The sequence below is a fragment of the Fukomys damarensis genome, unplaced genomic scaffold, assembly GCF_012274545.1.
Source record: "Fukomys damarensis isolate Sample0158 unplaced genomic scaffold, DMR_v1.0_HiC HiC_scaffold_5, whole genome shotgun sequence".
NCBI classification, from domain to species: Eukaryota; Metazoa; Chordata; class Mammalia; order Rodentia; family Bathyergidae; genus Fukomys; species Fukomys damarensis.
The window spans coordinates 51760779-51786345 of NW_022900917.1; the positions used below are offsets into that span (position 1 = coordinate 51760779).

The 25567-nt window shown below is 35.4% G+C and overlaps 1 protein-coding gene across 1 annotated transcript in view; it reads left to right on the top strand.

The window, feature by feature from the left end:
- Positions 1 to 25567, top strand: part of Nsmaf (neutral sphingomyelinase activation associated factor) — a 66061-nt gene that overhangs the window by 27716 nt on the left and 12778 nt on the right. Inside the window, exons 9-21 of the mRNA XM_033759089.1 lie at positions 1975 to 2046; positions 2353 to 2400; positions 2517 to 2569; positions 15767 to 15896; positions 17409 to 17480; positions 19007 to 19115; positions 20403 to 20579; positions 22392 to 22471; positions 23128 to 23218; positions 23310 to 23373; positions 24335 to 24386; positions 24481 to 24601; positions 24993 to 25124. Of these exons, the coding sequence (XP_033614980.1) occupies positions 1975 to 2046; positions 2353 to 2400; positions 2517 to 2569; positions 15767 to 15896; positions 17409 to 17480; positions 19007 to 19115; positions 20403 to 20579; positions 22392 to 22471; positions 23128 to 23218; positions 23310 to 23373; positions 24335 to 24386; positions 24481 to 24601; positions 24993 to 25124 (1201 nt within the window). The remainder of the gene's footprint in view (positions 1 to 1974; positions 2047 to 2352; positions 2401 to 2516; positions 2570 to 15766; positions 15897 to 17408; positions 17481 to 19006; positions 19116 to 20402; positions 20580 to 22391; positions 22472 to 23127; positions 23219 to 23309; positions 23374 to 24334; positions 24387 to 24480; positions 24602 to 24992; positions 25125 to 25567) is intronic.

Consider the following 25567-nt stretch of genomic DNA (forward strand, 5'->3'; position numbering starts at 1 on the left):
CAGTTATAACAAAATTACCCGAGGCAGCCACAGACTTTAATCCAAGGGAATTCAATTAGCTTTTTATTTCAAAAAAATAAATGTCACTAATAGGGGGAAAAAGTGTTAATGAATAGAAGTTGAAATCAGCATATTGACTGTTACTGGATAGTCCTGAGATTTTGTCAGTATATTACTGAAAACATTAAAATTATCTGAAAAATATTTACAGATTATAAAATGTCCTCATATGATACACAGTAATTTTTAAATACTTGGGTTGGAACTATGAGTGGACTTGAATATAATTTGGTTTCCCAGGGCTTTTCAAGTAAGCATAATACTTCATTTAACTCTTCTGTGCTTTAATTGTTTATGCTTCTGCTTCTACTTATGGTAAAGAGAAAACTCCTACTGAGAGTTTTTACAGAATTTCGGGACAGGGTTAATGCACTTTATAGTGACATCTGTGAATCAGGAAAAGCTGCCCTCTCTAGGTAGACACAGTACCACAGGCTGAATCGGTTTCTGTTGCAGGTCAGCCTGAAGTTTCTTGGACATACTACGTATGTATTGGTATTTACAAACAGGGAACACCTGCTTTTACCAACTACTCAGAAAATACAAATACTGAGATTTAATTATTCTCAGGAGGTGCTGTTGATATTTAGGGCAGGATAGTTATTCACTGTGAGGGGCTCTCCTTCCTTTCAGTCTCTTTCACCTGCTAAATATCTCTTGTATACTGCTCTCTTATTGTAGCACCACCTCTGCCCTTGGACAGTGAACTCTCCCCCTAAATTGAGAATCACTCCCTGAGGGACTGACTGTCTTATAGACTCTCTCAAGATCCACCTGAAGTGCAAGCTGCACGATTATAAACATATGTAGTAGGGTTCTCTAGAGAAACAGCCAGTAAGTGTGTGTGTGTGTGTGTGTGTGTGACAGAAAGAGAGAGAGAGAGAGATTAAGATTGCGATTATTACAAGGACTTGACTCGTGATTGTAGAGACCCAGGAGACCCAGTGGTGTAAGATTCAGTTTGAGTCTGAAAAAGGCTAATATGTCAGTTTGAAGAAGGAACCGTTATAATATATATTTACCGAACCTCAGAGCACCTAAATACGCTCATATGAACATTGACATGACTGAAGGACACAACATTAGCAGATTTTCAACAATGGGCAGACATCTAGGTAGAGTATCGGTAAGGGAACAGGAGCCTGGAACAACAGCGTAGACCAGATGGGGCTGATAAGCATACGCAGAGCTTTCCACTCAACAGCAGCAGAATACACATTCTTTTCCATCTCATGGGACAGTCTCAGGACAGATCACATGTTAGGTCACAAAACAGGTCTTAACAAATTTAAGAAGATTGAAATTATGTCATGCGTCTTTTCTAGCCACAGTGAAATGAAACTAAAAGAGTCGCAGAAAACTGGAAAAGTCTCATGTGGCAAGGAACATATTCTTAAACAGCCAGCAAGTCAAAGAAAGCAAAAGAGAAATTATAAAATATCTTAAGACAAATGAAAACAAAACTATAATGATTAATGAGAGTAAAACTGTAATAAGTTGGAAGTTTAAAAAGATAAATGTGAGCTGGGTGTGGTGGTGAATGGTGGTAATCCCACCAATCTGGAAGTTGGGGCAGGAGGATTGCTGTGAGTTGAGGCCATCCTAAATGACATAGGGGAATCCTTTCTCAACCCCTTGTCCCCAAAATAGATCTGTATATCATAGAAAGATCCCAAAGTAAAAATCCTAACTTTGCACCTCAAGGAATTAGAACAAGAGAATACTAAGCCCAAAGTTAGTGGAAGGCAGTGAATAAATAAACTAGTAGTGAATCCTGTAGGTTTGTTCTCTAGCATGCTTATTCTAGGGGGCACTAGAAGAAACATGTATAATCATAGGTACTATTCACAAGATCCCAAAGCAGCAGAGTGGATGTGCTGCTTCTCCTGTTTTTTGACATCTTCTTTTTGTTAGGGCAAAATGGAGTATGTCTTTGACCTGGATGTTTCAGGGAAGGTGGAAGACGTGGTGGAGACATTGCTTCAGGTAAGCCAGTGACTGAGCACTCACCAGAAGGGGGACTCAAAGCAATCTGAGGCAGAAATGTTTTGTTTTTTTTTAAAGATTTCATCATTTCATGTTATCAAACCATAAATCCCTTTTCTAAATATTTAGCAGATTTACTTGAATATGTAGAATTTGAAAGCTCTATGTTAGGAAGAAGTCGTAGGTATGTCCGAAGAAGTCTTGACTATTTCAAGTGGCAGAATAACTTATATTTTTCATTTTTTCTAAAAAAATACTTGGTATTGTTTGAGAGAAAAACTAATCATGTGTTTTATGATATCATAGCTTCACAGAGCGTCTTGCCTTGACAAACTCGGTGACCAAACTGCCATGGTGAGTGTTTCCAATGGCTTGAGTTAACTTGAGTTAATTTGAGTTGTGAATTAACTTGTATTAATATTTTATTTATAAATACCTAACATCTATATTTTAAAATGGTTCTGTTCTAGATAACAGCTATCTTGCAGTCGCGCCTGGCTAGGACATCATTTGATAAAAATAGGTGAGATTTTATTGATTTTATTTCCTGATTACAAGGACAATGGAGACCTTCTGTAGGCCCTCATTCAGCATGTCCAAAACTGATACTGTCATTGTCATTGCCATTGTCTCAGCCCAGACCTTCTTGTCTAAAGCAATGTGTCAGCCTCAATATAGGAAAAGTCTTGGGGGACTTCCGTGGTTCTCTTCCACCCTGACATATGTTGTCTGGAAACACCAGGTGACAGGCACTCTCCACAATCTGTGCTCCCTATGCACTTGCCTTTTCTTACCTTGTTACCCCTGTGCATGCCACCCAGCCCTTATCCCACCTGCCTGCTCTAGGCTTCCCTCCTCTGTTCCTCTTCTCCACCTGGACCTAATGTCCTTTAAAGGTGGCCTTTCCAAATAACTTAACTTAACCATGGGTGCAGCCTCTTTTGTGTCTGCTCTTATTTACCGCTTCTAGTGGCTGATTGCTCTCCTGAATTCTGTCCTCCAGCTGTTTGCATTATTCCTGTTGGGCCCAGTTTCACTTACCTCTGAGCCTTTGTTCATGTTCCCTCCTGCATAGAATAATCACCCTTCCCTTTTGCACTTGGCTCACTCTTTCTGATTTCAGTATAGCTTCATTCTTCTAGAAAGTCTTTCTTGGCCCTTCAAATTGAGATGAGTGCTTTCCTATCATGCTGCATAGGGACCGAGAGAGTACATTTACTCTTACTATTCTACTGGTTTTTTCATTGATTTTCTTGGGCTTATTAAGTATACATTACACTTTTATATTATCTTGCTCTTACTTGTTTCTTGCCTATGTTAAGTAGCTTTTCTTAAGTAGAATTGGACTACTTGTCTCTGTCTTCCTGTCTAATACCATTGTATTAATTTTGTAGCTTCATGGAAATTATTAACACCGGGTACTGCATGGCCCCACATCTTATTTTTCTCTTTTAATTTATGTATTCACTATTCTTGGTCTGATTTCTATATTAATTGATAATTAGTTTGTCAATTTTCATAAAAGAAAAGCCTGTTGGGCTTTTACTTGGGGTTGCAGTAAATCATAGTTTTCTCTCCATTTATTTAGATCTTTAAAATCTTCCTTATAGTTTTCCTAGAAATATCTTTTCTCAAGTACTTCATATTTTTGATAGCATTACAAGTGGTATGTTATTAAATACTTATTTTCTGTTTATTTTTTTTGTTTGTTTGTTTCCGGTACCAGAGATCAAACTCAGGACCTTAGGCTTGCAAGGCAGGTGTGGCACCACTGAGCTAAATCCCTGGCTTGTTTATTGTTAATACATAGAATGCATTAGATTTCTGTGTATTCATTTTGTTTCTATTAACAAACTTTGATCCATTCCATTAACTTTAATATATTTAGATTCCTTGTATGTGAAAAAACTTACCTATGAATTATTTGCAGTCTCTGGCACTTTTAGATTTTTATGTTCAGGTTTAAGACAAAGTAGAAAGTATTGGTGGATTGGATTTATTTATTCCTGGATTATCATGTGTTGGGCTTTTGCTAGACGCCGATATTTATAAGTGAGAGTAGTTTGCTATATTCTGTTTTATTTGCTCTCTTTGAGTCTGATTTGTAAATCAGAGTCATCCTGACCCTTATTCTAACTCTACACTTTTTAACCCTTAAAGAACTTGCCAGTAAAGGTATCTGGCTAGTGATGTGATTTTTTTGTGTTTGATTCTTTTTTTGATTCACTATATCACATTAATTTGTTTTCCATTTTTATAGTGACAGGATATATTAGGTAATTGAATTGCCAAGGGAGGAACAGTTTCCATTTTGGAAAGGAAAAGAAATAATACTAAGAAAAATCACCTTCCTCTGACCTACTTACAGTGTGTCATTTTTCTAAGTAGCCATTTAAACTTCAATTCTGGTTGTGAGCAATGGCATTCGTTCAAAAAGTTGTTCATTATGAAAGTCTTAATGTATCCAGTCCCTGAAATATTAGGCCAGAGAATTTAAGGGAGACATTTTTGCAGTAAAAAATGAAATGTTCTATTATTGTGTACTTCCTCTAGAAGAAAGGAGGTAAACTTTTGCTACAATAGGCTTTTGTCATATTTCTGAAATAGTGAGTTTTTAATGGAAGGAATATGTTTATATTTTCCTACTTTAAATTTTGATAATTTTCAGATCCTCACAAGTTGAAAGAATAATGTAATGAACACAACTATCCTATAATTGCCAAATTTGCTTTAAGTCCTAAATACTAATGGATTTATTCATATGGTGCTATACATGTACATGGTTGTAGTCTGTCATTAAGCTGTGAACATTTTATGTATATTTGTGTGTATGTGTGTGTGTGTGTGTGTGTGTGTGTGTGTAGTTGGCTCGTTATCTTTATGAGTTCTACATCTCTAGAGTTGACCTACTACAGGTTAAAAATATTTGAAAAAATGGCTGGGTGTGGTGGTCCAAGCCTGTAATTCCAGCACTTGGGAGGCTGAGGCAGGAGAATTGCTGTAAGTTTGAGGCCAGCCTAGGCTATATAGTAAGTTTAAGGTTTGTCTGAACCTACAGAGTGAGACCCTATCTCAAAAAACAAACAAAATAATTGGAAAAATGTATTTGTACTGAAGATGTACAGGCTTTTTTCCCTCTATCATTATTCATTAAATAACACAGTATATAACAACTGTTTATATATAGCACTTTCATTGTGTTAGGCACTATGCATAATCTATAGATGACTTAGGATGTACATAAATTATTTGCAAATTTTACAAGCTTTTATATAAGGGACCTAAATATCTGGATCTGGTGGTATTTATGTATATGTAGATATATGCATGGGTATGTGTATAATATTTGTATATGATACATGTATGTGTGTTTTATATTATGTATAAAAAGTATATGTAAAAATTTTTGAACTATTTGAAAGTAAATTACAAGACATGACATTGCCTCCATAAGTACATTAGCATATCAGCATATTTCCATTAAAATATATTCTATTTCTTTTATTCTTTTTTTTTTGGTGGTGCTGGGGGTCAAACCCATGGCCTCATGTATTCTAAGCAAGTGCACTACCACTGAGCTATACCTCCAGCCCTAAGTCTCTTGATTCCATTGTCATATTCAGTAAGCAGTAGTTTCGCGATAGCGACTGCTGTATAGCTCCATAGCTCCATATTCATTTGTACCCTAAAGTGTCTTCTTTATTGTAAAATGACTTTTCGATTTAAAGAAAAGACAGAATATTGCAGAGTTCTTTCTCCTTTATGCCTCAACCCCTCACCCCCTTTTATGGTTAGTCTGTAAGTTCTATGGTCTTTTGTTGAGCATATTCCTAGATATTTGTTTGATTTTACGGAAAATTTATTTTCCAATTATTTGTTGCTGGTATATAGAAATAAATAATTCTTTTTCTTATATTGGCCTTATGTCTTGCAACTTTTCCAAATTCATTGATGAGATTTAGAGAGCTTTAAGTTTTCATTGATGTAATCATTTAATCTGTGAATAATGGCAACTTCACAGGCAACTCTATGGCTTTTATTTTCTTTTTTCTGGCACATTGTACTGTTTTCTTAATAGATATGGTGGGAATGAATTTTACCCATGACTACTTCTTGATCTTATACAAAAAGATTTTAATGTTTCATTATTAAAAGAATGATTCTAGCTTAGGTTTTTCATAAATGCTCTGAATCAGAATGAGGAAGCTTCTTTTTGCTTCTAGTTTGCCCAGAGTTGTTTCAACAATATATATAGTATTTCAAGTATTACATTTAATACTTCTACATTTATGGACATGATACTATTTTTCTTTCTTTATTCTGTTGATATTGTGAAGTATTTCATTTAATTTTTAATGTTATACCAACCTTGTATTCGTGGGATAAATAACCATGATGTATTGTCCTCTTTTTATATTGCTGAATTTGCTTTGCTAATATATTGTTAAGTGTTTTTGCATCTATATTCATGAGGGACATTGCTCTGTCATTCTCTCACAGTGAGTGTATTTGTTGGGTTTTGGTACAAGCTTTTGCTGATCTCATGAAATGAGTCTGGAGGGGTTCCCTTAAGTTTTTAGAAAAAGTTTGAGAGGATTGGTGTTACTTCTTTCTTACATTTTAGTAGAATTTCTTGATAAAGCTATCTAGGTCTGAAGTGTTCTTAGTGATTAATTTATTTTTAAACTAGACAGAGGACTCTTTAGTTTGCTTTTTATTGTATTTCTTTTGGTTAGGTTTTATATTTCAAAAAATTGTTCATTTCATCTTATGTTGCCATATTTAAATGGATTTAATTATTTTTTCTTTTTCTTTTTGTTTTCCTTTTTGGAAGTACTGGGAATTGAATTAAGGGCCTTCACAGTTAACTACATACATCCTCAGCTCTTTTTTATTTTTTATTTTAATGTAGGGTCTCACTAATTTGCTAAGTGGCCCTGCCTAGGTTCTAACTTGCCATCCTCTGCAGGCTAGGGTTACAGGCATGGGCCACCACATCTGACTTAATGTCACCACAGTGACTGAGTGGCAGCAGGCTCTGTGGTGATGACCTTTCATTCATTCCTTTTAGTGATACTGTGTGTCTTTTCATTTTTTAGTTTATCAGTGTTGCTAGAGGCTTATGAATAGCACCAACTTTTCAGATAACTTTTTATTTTTTTCTATTTTTATACATTTCCATTTCATTTAATATTTATTTCCACTTTTATGATTTCCTTTCTTGAGCTTATGAAGAACAGAGTAACCTTTCTTTAGCTTCTTCAGAGCAAAGACTATTGTGTTGATTTAATACAATCTTTTATAAGAGAAGCACTTATACTTATAAAATTTCCCTCTAAGGACTACTTTAGCTGCATCCCACAAATTTTGATATGTTGTTTTCATTATCATTCATGTACAAATATTTTTGTACTTTGTCTTTTATTCTTTGACTTATAGGTTATTAAAAGTATGTTAACCAACATATTTGAAGATTTTATACAGATATCTTATTGCTGCTGATTACTAATACTATCTGATCAGAGATTTGCTATATGATTTCAATCTTGCAATTTGTTGAGGTTTGTTTTATGGCCCAGCAGATGGTCTGTCCTTGTGAATATTTCATATGCCCTTAAAAGGGGTGTGTGCTCCACAGTTGTTGTATATAGTGTTCTATAAATGTCATTTAAGTCCAATTGGTTGATGGCTTTTTAGCGCATATGTTCTTTATTGAATGGTTGTTGGTTTATCAGGTTCTGAGAGGAGAATGTTAAAATTGCCAGTGATGATTGTGGGATCATTTATTTCTCTCATATGCCTCTTAATTTATGTATGTACTGTGAAGCTCTATGAATGAGTTTCACATGCCTTTAAATATGTAATGTCTTCTTAAGGATTGATTCTTTTGTCATGAAATGTGTGTCTTTATCTATATGACTCTTTGCCTTAGAGTCAACTTTAATGTATATTTCCATCTTTTTCTACTCTATGTTTATATGCTGTTTAAAAAAAAACACACTGTAAATATATAATAGTTGAATTTTGCTTTTTATGCATTCTGACAATTTCTGCTTTTAATTGGAATGTTGAATAATTCATAATTACATAATCATAGATATATTTGGTAGTAATCCCACTATCTTAGTACTTGTTTCTTAGCATCTTGTTTGTTCCTTGTTCTTTCCTTTCTTGGGTCAGTCTACTCTTTTTCAGTTCTTTATTTTGTTTCTCTTTTATTAAGTTTATTGGTACATTTTAGGTATATAATATCATGACATTCATTATTGGGAATTTGTGCCTTGGTTTTTATTTTTTTCCCCTTTCCCCTGTCCTCCCTTTACCCCCCCCTTATTTACAAAGACTTTGTTTCTGTTTTTTCCTTTTCTCATATTCCTTTCCCTTCTTTCCTTTCCCCTACCCCTCCAACTTTTCCCATTCCCCTTTGGACCTTTTTTTTCTATTTCACATTATCTATTATACATTTTGATCCTTATTTATACTTTGAGTTACACCAGAGAAACTATTTAGTATTTACACATGTATGTCCTATTTATTTCACTTAAGAGTATGGCCTCTGTTTGAAGGCGGGGAGGGGAGAGTGAAGGGAGGGTGGGGACAAGGGGAAAAAATGAGAACCAAAACCTGTCACGTAAAGGTACAAGATCCCAGTAATGAATGTAGCTGTACTGTCTACCTAGAATGTACCAATAAATTAAATTTTTTAAAAAAGAGTATGGCCTCAATGTGTATTCATTTAGCTATAAATGTTTCTAGGTTTTCATTCTTTATGGCTGAGTAGTACTCCATTTTTTAAACAAACAAAACAAAATATATATTCTTTACTCTCCAGTTGATGGGCAATTGGTCTGTTTCCAAGTTTTAGCTATTACAAACTATGGTGCTATGAACATGGGTGCACATATATCACTGTGGTATGACTCTTAATTCTTTTGGGAAGATACCCAGCAGGGGAATAGCTGGGTGAAATGGGACCTCTGATCCTAGTTTTCTGAGGTATCCCCATACTGATTTCCACAGTGATTGCACCAGTCTACACTCCCAACAACAGTGAAGGGTTCCTTTTTCCCCACAACCCCGCCAGCATTTGTTATTGATTGATTTCTTGATAGCAGCCATTCTTTCCAGGGTGAGGTGGAATCTTAACATTGTTTTGATTTGCATCTCTGGAATGACCAGTGATATTTAAGATTTTTTCATATGTGTATTTTCTGTTTCTACTTTTTTGTCTGAGGAATGTCTGTTCATTTTAGATGCCCAATTTTTGGATTGGGTCTTTAAATTTGGGAGGTCTGATTTTTTTTTTTAATTTTTTATATATTCTAGATAGTAAACCTTTTTCTGAGGAACAGCTGGTAAAAATGTTTTCCCACATTATGGATTGACTCTTCACTCTGTTGGTTGGTGGTTTCTTTTGCATTGCAGAAGCTTTTTAATAAGATGAGATCCCAGTTGTTGATTCTTTGTGTTCATGTGTGACTGAGTTTCATATTATCCTGTTTTATAGTAGAGTGTTTCCATTTAGCCTCTCTTATCCATTGAGATCTTGGCATCTTATACATAATTTCTATACAAATCATAAACCCTATAATTGAGTGTTTTATTTTGTTTTGTTTTTGTTTTTTGAGACAGGGCCTCACTATGTAGTTGAGACTGACCTGAAACTCACTGTGTAGCCCAGGCTAGTCTCGAACTCACAGCGATCCTCCTGCCTCAACCTCCCGAGTGCTGGGATTACAGGTGTGTACCACCAAGCCTGGCTCAATTGAGTATTCTTATGGTCTAAAAAGACAATAGATTTCTATGTGAGACACATACACATATGTTTATATACTAAAAAAAAACTAAACAATAATTATTTTCTGTTTGCGAATGTATTTAAATTTTATCTTTTTTAGAGCTCTTTTCTTTCTGGTATCATTTCTCTCCAGTCAGAAGAACTCTGTAGTTCTAGTAATGCATATCTGTTAGAGATTAATTCTCTGAGCTTTGTCGGTCTGAAAATCCTTTTATTCCATCTTAATTTTTGAAGGGTATCTTTTGGATATAAAACTTCAGGTTGAATTTTTTTTTTTTACTTTTAAAATGGTCATTCCATTGTTTCTTGTGCGAAGTCATACAATTTATACTGTTGTGACATGTTAAGTAGGATTCTGGTTTTCTTTGTGCTTATTCTGCTTGGCAGTTTCAGAGAATTTAAGAGAAAAACACGAACTGTTTTTACCTACTCTACTCTTAGTGCAGAACACTTCTGTGATCAAATGTGTGGGATTTTTCCTCACCAAGTGACTATCTGGCTCCAGCTGGTTGGTGTTCTATAGTTGAGTTCTGACTCTCTCTCCCTGGAGAGAGACAACACACCTCCCAGGGTCAAAATTAGTCCACAAGACTGTCCTCACTTTAGGTACCAGTCACCTAATCCAGGTTATCGCCTATACTTCTGACCAACTGGGTAGAAATCAGAGGTTCCCACAAATCCCACCTTGAGCTCTATCATTTGTGGCCTGGCTCACAGACTCAGAGAATGCATCAATTTATTTATTAATAAGGGATATGATAAAGGATGCAGATGAACAGTCAGATGGGGAGATGCTTTGAGGGAGGTCTGGGAGGGTCCTAAACACAGGAGTTTTTGTCTGCCCCTTGCAGTTGATTTTTGTCACCCTTCTGGCACATGGATGTCTTCACCAAACCAGAACTCTGAATCTTGGAGTTTGATGGATTTTTATGGCAGCTTCATTCTATATGCGTGTTAGATTGTTAACTCAATCTCTAGTTTCTCTTCTCTTCCTTGAGGATCAGAGATGAGGCTAAAAGTTCCAAGCTTCTAAAGATGACTTGGTCTCTCTGGTGACCAGCCCCCGTCTAGAAGCCAACCACATATCCTCATTGGAACAAAAGATACTCTTATCCCCCAGGAGATTCCAAGGGATTAGGAGTCCTGTGCTAGGTTCTGGGACAAAAGACCAAATACTAGAATACTGTATATACCCAGCAACCCCATTGTTCAGGAAATTATAAAGGGGAGGAGTTCAGTGTCAGCAACTGGGAACAGAGATCAAATATGTACTTTTTATTATGTCCCCCAGCATTGCACAGAAATATCAGTCTATGTAGTAAAGTCTTTCATCCGTTCCCCACCATTCTCTCTTGCAGTATTTCTTCTGTCCTATTTTTTGTTTGTTTCCTCTATAACATGTTTTCCTTCTGTTAGTATAAAAGTTCTTTCAGATCTCAGAAATACTGTTTTGATTTTCATACCTTTTTCTTGTTTTTCTCAATTAAGACACTTTTATTGGTCTGTTTTCAACTTTAATAGACCCATTATCTACTTCCTAGTCTGTTATGTTAATTATTTTGTTTCTGATATTAACGTTTTAATTTCTTTTTTAAAGCAAAACCTTTATTAGTACATTTTGGATATACATAATGATAACATTCATCATAGGGAATTTGTACCTGTACATGATATATCTTTCTTCTTTTTTCCCATTCCCCCTTCTACCCTTCTTCCCCTCCTTATTTACAAAAGTTTTGTTTTCAGTTTTTGTTTCTATTTTTTTGTCCTTTCTTTCTGTTCTCCCTCCTCCCTCATTCCCCTTCTCATTTGAACATTTTCTTCCCAATTCCCAATACGTGTTATGCATTGTAGTCCCTATTTCCACTTTCAGTTTATCACATCAGAGAAACAATGCTGTATTTAAACATTTGTGTCCAATTTATTTCACCTAAGAGTATGGTCTCACGGTACATTCATTTAGCTAGAAATGTCACAAGCTTATCCTTCTTTATGGCAGAGTAGTACTCCCTTGTATTTAATAAAAAAACACATCTTCTCCATCCGTTCATTCACTGATAGGCATTTGGGCTGTTTCTAAGATTTAGCTATTACAAACTGTGCTTCTATAAACTATGGTGTGATTCTCTTACTTCATTCCAGAAGATACCAAGAAGGGGAATAGCTGGGCCAAATGGAACCTCTAGTTTTAGTTTTTTTGAGGAATCTGCACACTGATATCCACAATGGTTGCACCAGTCTACATCCCCACCAACCAGTGGGAAAGGGTTCCTTTTCCCCTTGCTCCCTCCAGTATTTGCTATTGGTTGATTTCTTGATAATAGCCATTCTTTCTGGGGTGAGGTAGAATCTCAGCATTGTTTTAATTTGCATCTCTCTTCTATGTAGAATATCATGGCATCTGTAAATAATGATAATTTAACTTCTTCCTTTCCTATCCTTATTCCTTTTATTTCTTTGTCTTGTCTAATTAAATTTCCAGAACTACATTGAATAAGAGTGGCGACAGTGGACATTCTTGTCTTGTTCCTGGTTTTAGAGTGAAAGCTTTCAGTTTTTGACCAATAAGTATGTTATTGGCTTTTGGGTTTTCATAGATGGCTTTTATCAGATTGATAAAGACCATCTATACCAATTTTCTGTAGTTTTTTTTTTTTAATTATGAGTGGCTGTTGGCCCTTGTCAAATGCTTTTTCTGCATCTATTGAGAGGATCATACCATTTTTGTCCTTGTCTCTGTTAATATAGTGTATTACATTTATTGTTTTGCATACATTGAACCATCCCTGAATCCCTGGGATGAATCCTACTTGATCGTAGTATATAACTTTCTTTATGATTTCCTGTATTGTTTGCCAGTAACTTATTGAGGATTTTTGTATCTGTGTTCCTTAGGGAGATTGGCCTGTAGTTCTCTTTTTTGATTGGATCCTTCTCTGGGTTTGGTATCAGGGTAATGCTTGCTTCCAGGAATGAATGTCGGAGTATTGCTTTCCTTTCAATCTCATCAAAGAGTTTGAAGAGTAGTGGCATTAAATCTTCACTAAATTTCTTGTAGAACTCAGCTGTGACTCCATCAGGGCCTTGGCTTTTCTTTGTTTTTAATTACATCTTTTATTTTATTGACTGATAATGTTTATTTAGAATTTTTATATCTTCTTGATTCAATTTTGGTAACTCATATATATTGAAGAATCTGTCCATTTCTTCTGTGTTTTCCATCTTACTAGAATATCAGTTCTCAATGTAAGTGTTGATGACCTGGGTTTCTGCAGGGTCTGTTGTGATTTTGCCCTTTTCATTCATAATTGCATGGATTTGAGTCTTTTCTTTCCTTTTTTTGATAAGGTTGGCTAAGAATTTGCCAATTTGTAGATGACATGATCGATACTCCCTGTAGAAGACCCCAAGAACTAAACCAAAAGTCTTCTAGACTTCATAACCAAATTCAGTTGAGTAGCTGGATACAAGGTCAACACACAAAAATCAGTAGCCTCCCTGTACACAAACAACAGACTCAACTGAGAGAGGAACTGGAGAAACAACTTTCACAATAGCATCCAAAACATGAAACACCTATGAACCTAATGAAAGAAATCAAATGTCTCTACTCTGAAACCTACAGCACTCTGAAAAAAAGAGATAGAAGAAGATATCAGAAAATGGTCCTGGGTGGAAAAACCAATATAGTGAAAATGGCCACACTTCCGAAACTGCTGTATAGATTCATTGCAATCCCAATGAAAATTCCAACAGCATACTTCACAGATCTTGAGAAAACAATCCAAAAATTTATTTGGAACAAGAAGAAACCTAGAATAGCAAAGGCAGTTCTAGGCAACAAAGACAATTTTATTTAATCTTTCAAAGGACCCAACTCATTTTTTTGTTTTGTTTTGTTTTGTTTTTATGGTTTTTTGAGACAGGGTCTCACTATGTAGTTGAGACTGACCTGGAACTCACTATGTAGCCTAAGCTGGTCTCGAACTCACAGAGATCCTCCTGCCTCAGCCTCCCGAGTGCTGGGATTACAGTTGAGCGCCACCACACCTGGCTAGGACCAACTCTTTGATTGAGTCTTTTTATTGTTTTCTTAGTTTCCATTGCATTAATTTCTGCTCTGATCTTTATAATTTCTTCCCTTGTATGAGCTTTGGGCTTGACTTGCTCTTCTTTTTCTACAAGCTTGAGGTTCAACATTAGCATGTTTATTTGAGTGCATTCTGTTTTCCTGATATGAGTATTCACCACTATAAATTTCCCCAGTAGGACTGTTTTCATTGCATCCCATAAGTTCTGGTATGTTTATTGCCATTATCATTTAATTGTAGAAACTGACTACTTCTTTAATTTCATCTGTGACCCATTGGTTGTTCAGAAAGGTATTATTTGGTTTTCATGTGTTTATGTAGTTCTTATGGTTTTATTTGTGTTTCCTTTTGGTTCTTTTTCAGAGTTTCTGTTCTTTTGCTGAAATTCCCTGTCTTTTCACGTTTGTTGTCCATTTTTCTAAATCCTTGAGCGTATTTATTATACTTGTCACAAAGTCTCCTGGTGCATACAACATTTGAGTCATCTTCTATTGTATCTTTTCTCTATGTAGCATATATATAGATCATATTTTGGGGTGTGTGTGTGTGTGTGTGTGAGACTTACAGTATTTTATTGTATGCTAGATAGTTTGTTTAAGAAATAATTTTACAAGCTGAACTATTTACCTCCAGAAGTGTCATGTCCTCTCCCGTATCTTGTAGGTTGCTTGTACTGAGGGCTTTATTCACTGAATCTGTAATTGGTAGCACTAAGCTGTTGTTGCCGCTGTGGTTAAGTTCAGGTCACTTTACTGAGGAAGTGATCAAGACTTGCTCTTTAGCAGGAATTAGAATTTGAACACTTGAGGTGTTCTGGAGATGTCTTTGTGCTTAGGCCTGACCCACCATTTTTCTGAATGGTGGGAAGTTTCTCTTGCTTTTGCCCAAATTGGGAGCTCTTTTTGCATCCTTGAGGAGCATTCTTTGCTCTCCAACCTTTCTGTGGCTTTTTTTCTCTGAAAATCTGCCTTGTCCTAAAGCCCTTACTCCCTTCCTGTGATGAGCCATTCCTTCTCTTGCCATTCAACTATTGGTTTCTTTCTGCTTTCTTCTGGGTAAGTTCATTTAGGCCTCATTGCATCCTCAGTTTTTTTAGGATTTTTAAAACATCATGGGATTTTTCATTTTATTTACTTGGTTTTGGTGGAAGAATTGAACCCCAGGTTCTCATACATGCCTAGCACATGCTCTGTCACTAAGCTACATCTCAGCTAAGGAGATTTATTTTCTACCCAATTATCTGCTTGTATTTTACTTAAGATATTAACTATTTGGATGTTTTCCATAATTTTTTTTAAATTAGTAAAACAGAAGGAATAACAGACTTTGTTGATTAAATATTTTAGGAATGGATAGTGCAGAGGTCATCTTTGATTGGTTTTACCTCATTACATCTTAAAAAATGTACTTTAGAACTGAAATTCAAGTAATTGAACTTATGTACTTGTAGCCTGATAAGGAATAAAGCTAAATGTCAGCTGCACCAAAGTGGTTTATATGTCTATAAAAAGAGGTCATAGTGACAGAAAAATAGAAAATTAATGAGAGTAGTTTCAAGGAAATTCATCTTGGCAAAAATAAGAGTTTAGTGAAAGGGGTTTTTATGTCATTTATTTGCCTGCCTTTGCTTCTGTGGTGCATCATCTCATCTGTTTGTAAAAATCTTTTATTTTGCCACTTAAAAGAAGGTCAGCTTATTTAAGCAGCCAATATATAGTACCATTTTTGTTGTATTAAATGTACTAGATATCACACACAGCTAAACTGTAGGTAAGTCTAGAAAATGGATCAGTTTCTGATTTCTTTTATTTTTTCTGAAAAACATTTTCAGATTCCAAAGTGTTTCTGAAAAGCTGCATATGGAATGCAGAGCGGAGATGGTGACGCCCCTGGTGACGAATCCCGGACACGTGTGCATCACAGACACCACCCTGTACTTTCAGCCTCTCAACGGGTACCCGGTATGTAGACCACAGACTGAGGTGCAGAGCTGCCTGTCTTCAGGCCTGGTTTTCTGGGAGTTTGACTTCACACTTCTCATTTTCTTTTTCTCACTGAGTTCATTGGTACTGTTTAGGTATTACAGTATGGTTACATTCATCACTGGGATCTTGTACCCACATTTATCACATTTTAATGAGGGTCTGAATCCCTGGCTTCCCCTCCCACCAGCACTTGTGTATTTTCAAAGCTGCTTATATTATCCTGTTACACAGTCACCCGAGTTTGAATCTCTTCTAGTCTCTGTTCAGTCATCCTGGGGCCCTAGCACTCAGAATTGTGTAAAGAAACCTCATCCTCCTGATTTTAGTCCAGAGCCCATGGAGATCTGTACCTTTCTGGTAGGAAGCATTTTTGGAAAAAACCAAGGAACTATATACTATCACAAATAAGAAATATAGTTTTCCTACATATTCCCTTATGTGTACACATATGATGGTACTTCTTTTTTCTCCTTGATTACAAACACAATAGCTATGAGTTTTTCTTCAAGAAACACTCTGAACTGGCCTTTCAGCCAGTGTAAAATCGCATGTAGAGCTGCAGCCCTCTGACTTCATAGATCTCCTTTTATCATCTTGGCAACAGTGATCTTGAAAATGTTCTTCTCTTTCACAATGACCTTAGACCAGAAAATAGAGATAAATTCACATTTCTGCCTTAAAACTTGTAAAGAATGATGCTTACCTAGAACTGCCCCTTTTTGAATTGAAAGAACAGAAATCATAACCCCTCTGGCAGTGCATCTGGGCCATTTGGCAGTACAGCTTAAAGAATCAAGAATGTTTTCTGCTTTAAAAAAAAAACAAAAACAAAAACAAAAAACCCAAAAACACATCCTGGAAATTTGCCCGCAGTTTGTCAAATATGGTGCTATAACAATTTTGTGCTCTAGGTGGCAGAGTTCTCCAGTGCACAATCATGGGCTACTGCTGTTACTGTTAACTGCTGCTTGGATTAAAAACTTTAAAAAATGACCATGTACCACAGCCGCAAGATCCATAGGATGAGTACTGATCACTTTTCACTTTTCAGATTTCTGTGCTGGGATCCTTTGTTTACTTTGCGGTCTTCAAGACCTTTTCCACTATGTGGAAACATTACCTTTTAGCCAACTGCAGTACATTCTAACCTTGTTTCTTTCTTCTAGTGTTTTAAAGTTCTAAAGAAGGAAGAAAATTATTTTCATTAGGAAAACAGTTTAGAGGCCCTGTCATATACTGCAAAAACCTGAATAATTTGTAATAACCTGAAAGATAAATTACTGTTATCATTTGAGGGGTATTGAATAACAGTAGGATGCATGGCCAGTGTCATGAAGCTAATGAAAAATGGTAGAGCAGAATGTGAAACCAGAAATGTCCTTTTTCACAATCTCTTTCCAGTCATTCGCTTGTCATGTATTAGGAAGGCAAGAGTTGGTCATTTATTTTCCCTTTCTGATACTAAAGAACAATTTCTACTTTTTAAAGAAACCTGTGGTCCAAATTACACTCCAAGATGTTTGCCGCATTTACAAAAGGAGGCATGGACTCATGCCCTTGGTGAGTTGAAGTGAAATCCTGATTCTCAGTGGTGGCTGTCATACCTTCAGCTTAGCAGGTGTTTTACTGACTTACAAAACAGTGCAAATATATTGTATTATAAGCAGATGGACACAAATTCTTGCTTCTCTTTTGGATAAGCTAGAAATTGATAGAGGAATAACTGCATTCTGTACATAAGAGGTTCTGTTGCAGAAGTGTTTTTGGTTCAGAGTAGAAGAGGGCTATGGTGCCCTTGAGTTTCTCACTTCTACATTGTCAGTTTCTGGGCTTAGGTGGGAATAATCTGTGGACAGTCCAGGGTTCCTCGCCACCACCTGGTCACCACAGTGGGTCTCAAAGTAAAGTTTGGAAGATATTATAACATTATCTCTTCAGTGGGACTCTAGTGTAGTCACAGTTAACTTGTAGTAATTAAGCATTTGAGTCGTAAGAGAGAGAAATAAATTTAAACCATAGGAGTGGATCTTTTCACCATTATCCTGAATGAGTGTATTTGATTTTATGAACCAGTCTCTACAGAAGCTCGATTCCAATAGGTTTTGATTTGAGATTAATATAAGTTCATTTTTTTCTGCTTTGAAGATTAATTAATAACTGATGGCTTTACGAGCACTGTAGAATCTTTACAGTAATACAAAAAATTTGGGTATAAAGAAACAGTCAGAAAAAGAGAAGAAATTAACACTAATTATGTGTCTTCTATGTACTAGGAATTTTATATACTGTGTAGTATGTTATTTTTTGCCATAACAATCCCCAGGAAGTAGATGATCTCATATTTTACAGATAAAGGAATTGAGACTCCAGGAGCAACTTCTTAAGTTCCCTAGATAGGAAATGATGGAGGTTCGAATTTGAACAGAATTTTACAACTCTGGGCTTTCATCCTTTCCTTGATGATTCCTGTCCTGAATTAACCTTTTCAGCACAGTATCCACAAAATTCATAGTTGTCTTTAAAATACTAATAACTTATTAATTGAATGAGTTATTCAGTTATCAGTTTGTTAGGTATATATAATTTAATTTATAGAAGGATTTTGTGTTTGAAAAAGAGATATGAAGGGATGGATCAACTGATTTTGAGTTTCAAAAATAATAAATTAATGAAAGCTTTTATCAGTGAAAACATCAAACACTAAAGAAGAATTTATGGTTTACCTGAATTGTGTGCATTATTCCCAGGAAGTTTATCAACACAGTGGATACACACACATAGGAAAAATTATTTTGTGTCTCTGAATCAAGGTATGCATGGAAAATAGGAATAAAAAATTAAAAATCAAGAATACAGATTTTTTTTCCCTTGAGACAGGGTCTCACTTTGTAGTTCAGGCTGGCCCTGATCTCACTAGGTAGCCCAAGGTGGCTCCTTCCTCTGCCTCCCAAGTGCTGGGATTACTGGTGTGTGCCACTGGGCCCAGCCAAGAATACAGACATGTAACTGAGCATTTTGTACTGATATACTGAATTTGGAAGATAAATGTGATATTATTTGTTTTTTTTTTCTTTCTGAATTTATAGGGCTTGGAAGTATTTTGCACAGAAAATGATCTGTGTTCCGACATCTATCTAAAGTTCTATGAACCTCAAGATAGAGATGACCTCTACTTTTATATCGCCACATACCTAGGTTTGATGCTTATCCTTTGTTTTATCCATTCATATGATGGTAGATCAACTCATAGGGAGCTGGGGTAACAACAAGAGAAGAAAACTACTCTGTCTAGAACTGCCTCTTCATAGTTCTGCTTATTTCTTCTTACCGGTAACTATAGTTGCCAAAATGGTATTTTAAAGCTAAGGGAAATATATATTCATTTTGGTAATAGTTCATTTAAATTGTATTTTAAAATTTTTTAATAAAGGTATTTAAATATCTTTCCTTCAAGGAGAAATAGTTTCTTTCCAGTAAGGAATATATTTTATTTTACTAGATTTATAGTTAATATTTTTCTCACTCATTGAAAAATTTAAGTTAATGTATAAGGATAGCTTTGTGACAGGTTTACATTTATCTCCTAGCTCCTGATTTAATTTATTTTATTTTTTCTGACTATAACAAGATTACAACAAAAAACTCAACTTTCATGGTGAGTCCTAAAATCAAGTTAAAACCTTGCCATGATCTAATACTATTTTCTCTCATGCTGTCAGTTCTCTTTATTTTTTAATTCTTCAGAGGTGTTTCAAGAGTGGTAATTGAGAAGGGAAAGTGTTTTGAGTTTCCTAGTAGCTGATGAGAAAAGACACTTGGTAAGATTAGGAATAAATAATGAATCAACATATGAGTTAAGTTGCTTGGTGCTTCCAATAAAAGGTTTGAAGCAAAATTTTCTGGAAAAAAAAAAATCTACTTACAGGCAGAAAATTGGTTCCTTCTACACTCTCTGAAAGAGAAATTCTCACTTTGCACATCATCTGCAATTCCATTTCTTCAGAGAGATGGTGGCCTGTGTGGCCATCTAGCCTGAGAATTGGTCTTCCTTCCAAATACCTTTTTTTTTTTTATAATTTCTTTTTCTTAGTCCTCACATGAATAATGTAATCATTGACAAATTAGTAAAACTAGTAGTAGAACACCTCTTCGAACCTTAAGAGAAAGCTAAAATATTTTGTTCTGATTTCTTAAAGTTGGGGGAAATAAATTTCACAAATGCTCCTATTTTTTTAAAATGTATTAAGACTTTGCCCACTTACAAGACTTCTTTGTTACTTACTATATAAATATTATACAGACTTAGCTGAGCAACTGCTTTATGAAAACAGATCAACAGCCAGCTTCACTTTCTCTTAAAATGTATTTTTCAGAAGTCTGTGGAAAGGTCTATATTTTAAGCATCTCACTTTTACGTACTAAGTAAAGGTTAGTCAGCCACTTAGAGAGTGCAGGACAGGCTGCTGGGCTGTCTCCCTGCAGAGCACCATGTTGCAGAGCATACCGCCGAGAGCTACATGCTGCAGTGGCAGCGAGGCCACCTTTCCAACTACCAGTACCTGCTCCACCTCAACAACCTGGCCGACCGCAGCTGCAATGACCTGTCCCAGTACCCAGTGTTTCCGTGGATAATAAATGACTATTACAGCCCAAATCTAGGTAAGTGCTGTGCATACATTCTGATAGAGCAGAGTTGCAAGTGGTCATTTAAAGAGAATAAATTCTCCTTTTAAAATTGTGATGTGGTATATGGACAGATTAGAACTCATTTCTATTTTATTAATTTTCTTGGTACAATTTAGGTATATATTATGACATGCTAATCTTGTGTTATTGTCCTCTGGAAGCACCAAGTTTTGAAATACTCAAACTTCTGACTGAAAATTGCAATTCACTTTATAGTATTATTTTAAAACTGACAAAAATTGTGATTACCAAAAGAAATGACTATTCATTATAGAACATATAATCAAAGAAGAAAGTAAAAATCACCCATGATTACATTACTGAGACAGTCATTTAACTTCAAAGTACTTTTCTGTTGCTCCCTCGACTTATTTTAATAAAAATATGATCATATTGTCACTTTATTTTATTCTTTTTATTAAAGATTGCGAACATACATGATAACAAGAAATGAAGATACTAAATAAAAATTTCAAATATAAATGACAGCAAAAAAAGGATATGAAATAAACAAAAATTTATGTAACACAGACTAATAATCAAAATACATTATTAGTTTGATATGATCTTCAAACATTAAGTTCTTTCTCATTTTCTTATATAATATTTTTGAAATAATGTAATTACAAATAAAACAAAGTTACATATTATAGTTGAAAAACTGTCCTCAAAATTTTATGATTTATAAACTCCTTGGTTTTATTAATTGATAAATATCATATGCTTGTTGATTATACCACTTACATTTTCTAACAAAACTTCCCACGGGGGAAAAAAGTATATATACTTATTTGAAATTCAAAAGCAACTAAAATAATTAACATTTTTAAGATCAGATTTTTCTGTTTCTATTTTATTATATCCCATACTTATTTTTATTATATTTTTATAAGCACAATGATAGAATTTAACACCAATACATATGTAATATTCTTCCCAAATGAATGACTATAAATTAAGTCAAGCATGTAATTTAGAGAAATCATAAGGTTGCCAAAGAAAGTATCAATATGCCAAATGTGCACAATCCTACCACATTCATGACCATGTTTCTCATTTAGTAGTGCATACATATATGTAAAAACATACTCCCACACATATACATAATGCATGTTTTCCATATTGTCATTTTTAAATTAAAAATATTTTGCAGTCTAAGGATTAAACCAATGGCACTGTACCACTTAGTTCGATCTCCTGCCCTTATTTTATTTTATTTTGAGACAGGATCTATCTAAGTTGACCTGGCTGGCCTTGAACTTGTGCTTCTGAAGTCAGCTTTAGCCTCCTGAGTAACTAAGATGACAGTCTTTGCCAGTGCACCCAGCAGTATTTTTAATTTATGTATTGTGAACAATTAGTTTGCTTTTGACAGTTTACTGAGCTTTGCAGTTGACAGAGATAACAGATATCCTAAGAATATAAGAATTTATTTCTCTCCCCTGGTTCTCAATTATGCTAATATCATGGCATAATAATCTCATAATTCCAACACAATCTTGGTAGAAGTATAATGGTTTAAAAATTTATTTAGTTTTTTGTTCTACTTTGAATGTAGCTTTTAATCAAAAAATCTTTTTGCAAAAAAATCAGTATTCAGAGCATTATCAAATTAAAGATACTATTATGCAGATATTGCTAACTTTTTTGCAGCTATGTAAGTAATAGAAATACTATACTTCTCATAGATTTATCTCAGTTTAAAAAATTATTTTGTAGAAGTAAATGTGTAAATTTTCATCAGTTCAGGATGATGGTATAAGCTGAAGTTATTTATCTTTATAGATTTGTCAAATCCAGGAACCTTCAGGGACCTTAGTAAGCCAGTGGGAGCCCTGAATAAGGAACGGCTGGAGAGACTGCTGGTATGTGGATATAGGATTTTAAGGTTTTGTTATTTTGGTTTTTTGAGATAGGGTCTCATAGTAGTTCAGGCTGGTCTTGAACTCACTGTATAGCCCACGTTGGCCTCAAACTCAGTGATCCACCTGAGTGCTGAGGTTACAGATATGCACCACCATGCCCATTGGATTCGAGGTTTCTGAACACAGTCATAATCCAAAAGACTGTGTTTTCTTAGCAGTTAAAACTGCTTTCTCCCAGGCTTAGAAGAAGGCACCAAGAATGAATCACAGACCCTTCTTGGTGTGTTCTCGACTTTTCCCCACCATGAATGTAGCCTCTCACTATTTGCATTATGGTATACAATTGTGTAAATTGTGACCTATTTAAGGTTTATACGATTCTTTTCATGGAAGTATTCTATGGTAAATCACATGAGATGCACAGAATCAATTATGTGTCATCCATCTCAGGCACTGTTTCTCCTAGGCCAAGAAAATCAAAACCCTTGGCCACAAGAATTGTTAGTCTCAGATGTGCTCTCCCTGTTCTATTCCTAGCTAGGAGGAAAACTAAGGAATACAGTGTATCCATGCCACTATCTCTGGTAGGCCCTTACTTCTTGAGTCAGTTTCTACTTTATCTCCAGTGCTTAGTGCTGTTCTTCCCTATATTACAGACTCGTTACCAGGAAATGCCTGAGCCAAAATTCATGTATGGAAGTCACTACTCTTCCCCAGGTTATGTGCTCTTTTACCTTGTTAGGATCGGTAAGGCTCCCTAGCATTAACCTCAATTACATTTTGTTTCGCACAAATCTTAAAAAATGTGCTCTGACTTCTCTAATTCTTTCCCCTCCAGCACCAGAGTATATGCTGTGCCTACAGAATGGGAGATTTGATAATGCAGATCGAATGTTCAACAGGTTTGACATAAATGCCTCACTTAGCAGTATAATGATTATATATGTTTATAATGTTTATTTTAAAACGCTAGATACAAACAAAAATGTAAAGAAATATTCTTAAAAATCACATATTGTTAGCTGTCCCTTTCAAGCTTTTAAAAGACTTACATATGTATGTATGTGTATAAATGTGAGAACATATTTTAGTGACTTTTGTCCTATTTTTGTGGCCTGATACTAGATCTTGAAATTTTCCTCATACTGTTAGATGCTTTTCAAAATACCGATTTTTAGCCGGGGATTTAGCTCAGCGGTTCGGTGGCCTGCCTCGCAAGCTCAAGGACCCGAGTTCGATCCCCGGTACTGGAAAAAAAAAAAAAAAAGTGATTTTTAAAAATTACCATAGCACATTTTTACATGCCACAGTTTATTTCAACTATTTGTTTCTGTTCAGCATTCTTTTGTTTCTAACACCTTATTATTCCTAATAATTCTGCCATGAATTGAATATAACTCTCTGAAAGAATTTAGCCATGTGGATATGTGCATACTATTTCCTTACCAAAAAATCAAAATATAAATGAAAGAATGTTCACTTGGCATCTCACCATACTAGGATAATAGTTGTTAATCTTTTGTTCTGTGTCTTTCGGAATGATTTCTGACCTCTACACTCCTTTTAAGTGAGCTATTAAAAGAGATGTGCTGATCTGTTAGTATTTGGGTGGTGTGTGTGGTGTCTAATGATGTGCAGTTGGACTCCACCCTCTTCCCCTCCGTGACTCTCAGTAGTCGCCTCAACTCCCTGTGCTCCAGTCCACTCTCACTACAGGCACGTGCTCACATGGATGCCGGATGCGAAAATGGGTTGATGTGGGGCAAAGCACAGAGCTGTAGGTGTTACATGGGTGAATGCACAGGAAGTGCTGCCCTGTTTGGCAGCTTAGATTTAACATGTGAACTTTTCTTCCCCACCTAGTATTGCAGAAACCTGGAAAAATTGTTTGGATGGTGCAACAGATTTTAAAGAAGTAAGCAATTGATGAAACTAATGTTTCATAGGGCTAATGTTTTTTAACTGCTTTTTAAAATGTTGCTGGGTATTTTTCCCCCTAAAACTTTCAGTTGATTCCAGAATTCTATGGTGATGATGTCAGCTTTTTAGTCAACAGTCTGAAATTGGATTTGGGAAAAAGACAAGGAGGGCAGATGGTTGATGATGTTGAGCTTCCCCCGTGGGCCTCAAGTAAGTACTATCTTACAGGTCTCTTATATACATTCTTCACCGAGTGGTGTAGTTTCAGTATCATTGTTTGTTACTTAGATTTTTTTTAAAGTAGTGATATTATTCTCTGCCTAAATGAAGCAATATCAGTCTATTCCAAATCAGATGTATCTTGAGTCTATGATGCAAAAAAATTAATGTGTATTTGAGAGACCTAACTGCTAGGAAAATGATTCTTGCCACTCCCTGCCCCCCAGAAAAAACATTTCATATTAAGGGGGTAGAAAAGCCTCATTTAAAAATACGTGTCTTTTGCCTATCCTAAAAGCTTTATCTACATTTTGATAGACAAAGGAAGTGAGAGAAAATAAAATGCACACTGCACAGTGTTGTGATTCTGTTAATCTTCTAGGTCCTGAGGATTTTCTCCAGAAGGGCAAGGATGCACTGGAAAGCATTTATGTGTCAGAGCATCTTCATGAATGGATCGATCTCATCTTTGGCTACAAGCAAAAAGGGAATGATGCTGTTGGGGCCCATAATGGTATATAGTACTCATTGAAATTTCAATTAGTACTTAATGAAAATGAAAGCAAGCAAATAAAAGTCTGAGGCCAGAGCAGTGAAGCTTATTTCTTCTACAGAAGTATCTTATGTTGGAAAACTGCCCACTGGCTGTCTGGCCCATGTTAGATGTGAACTAATAGAGGAGGGATGACTTTTACCTAAGTTATCTACCTCCCATGGTCCCAAGAGGTCTTTTCTAAAGTCTTCTGCTTTTAGTGTATATAGTCGTCTCTTGGTATCTGCGAGGGATTAACCTTCTGTGAATGTTAAAATGTGTAGATGTTCAGTCCCTTATATAAAATAGTGTGGTATTTGCCTAAAAACTATACATATTCTCCTGTATATTTAACATCATGTCTAGATTACTTACAACACCTCATATAAATGCTGCATAAATAGTTGTTACACTATATTGTTAAG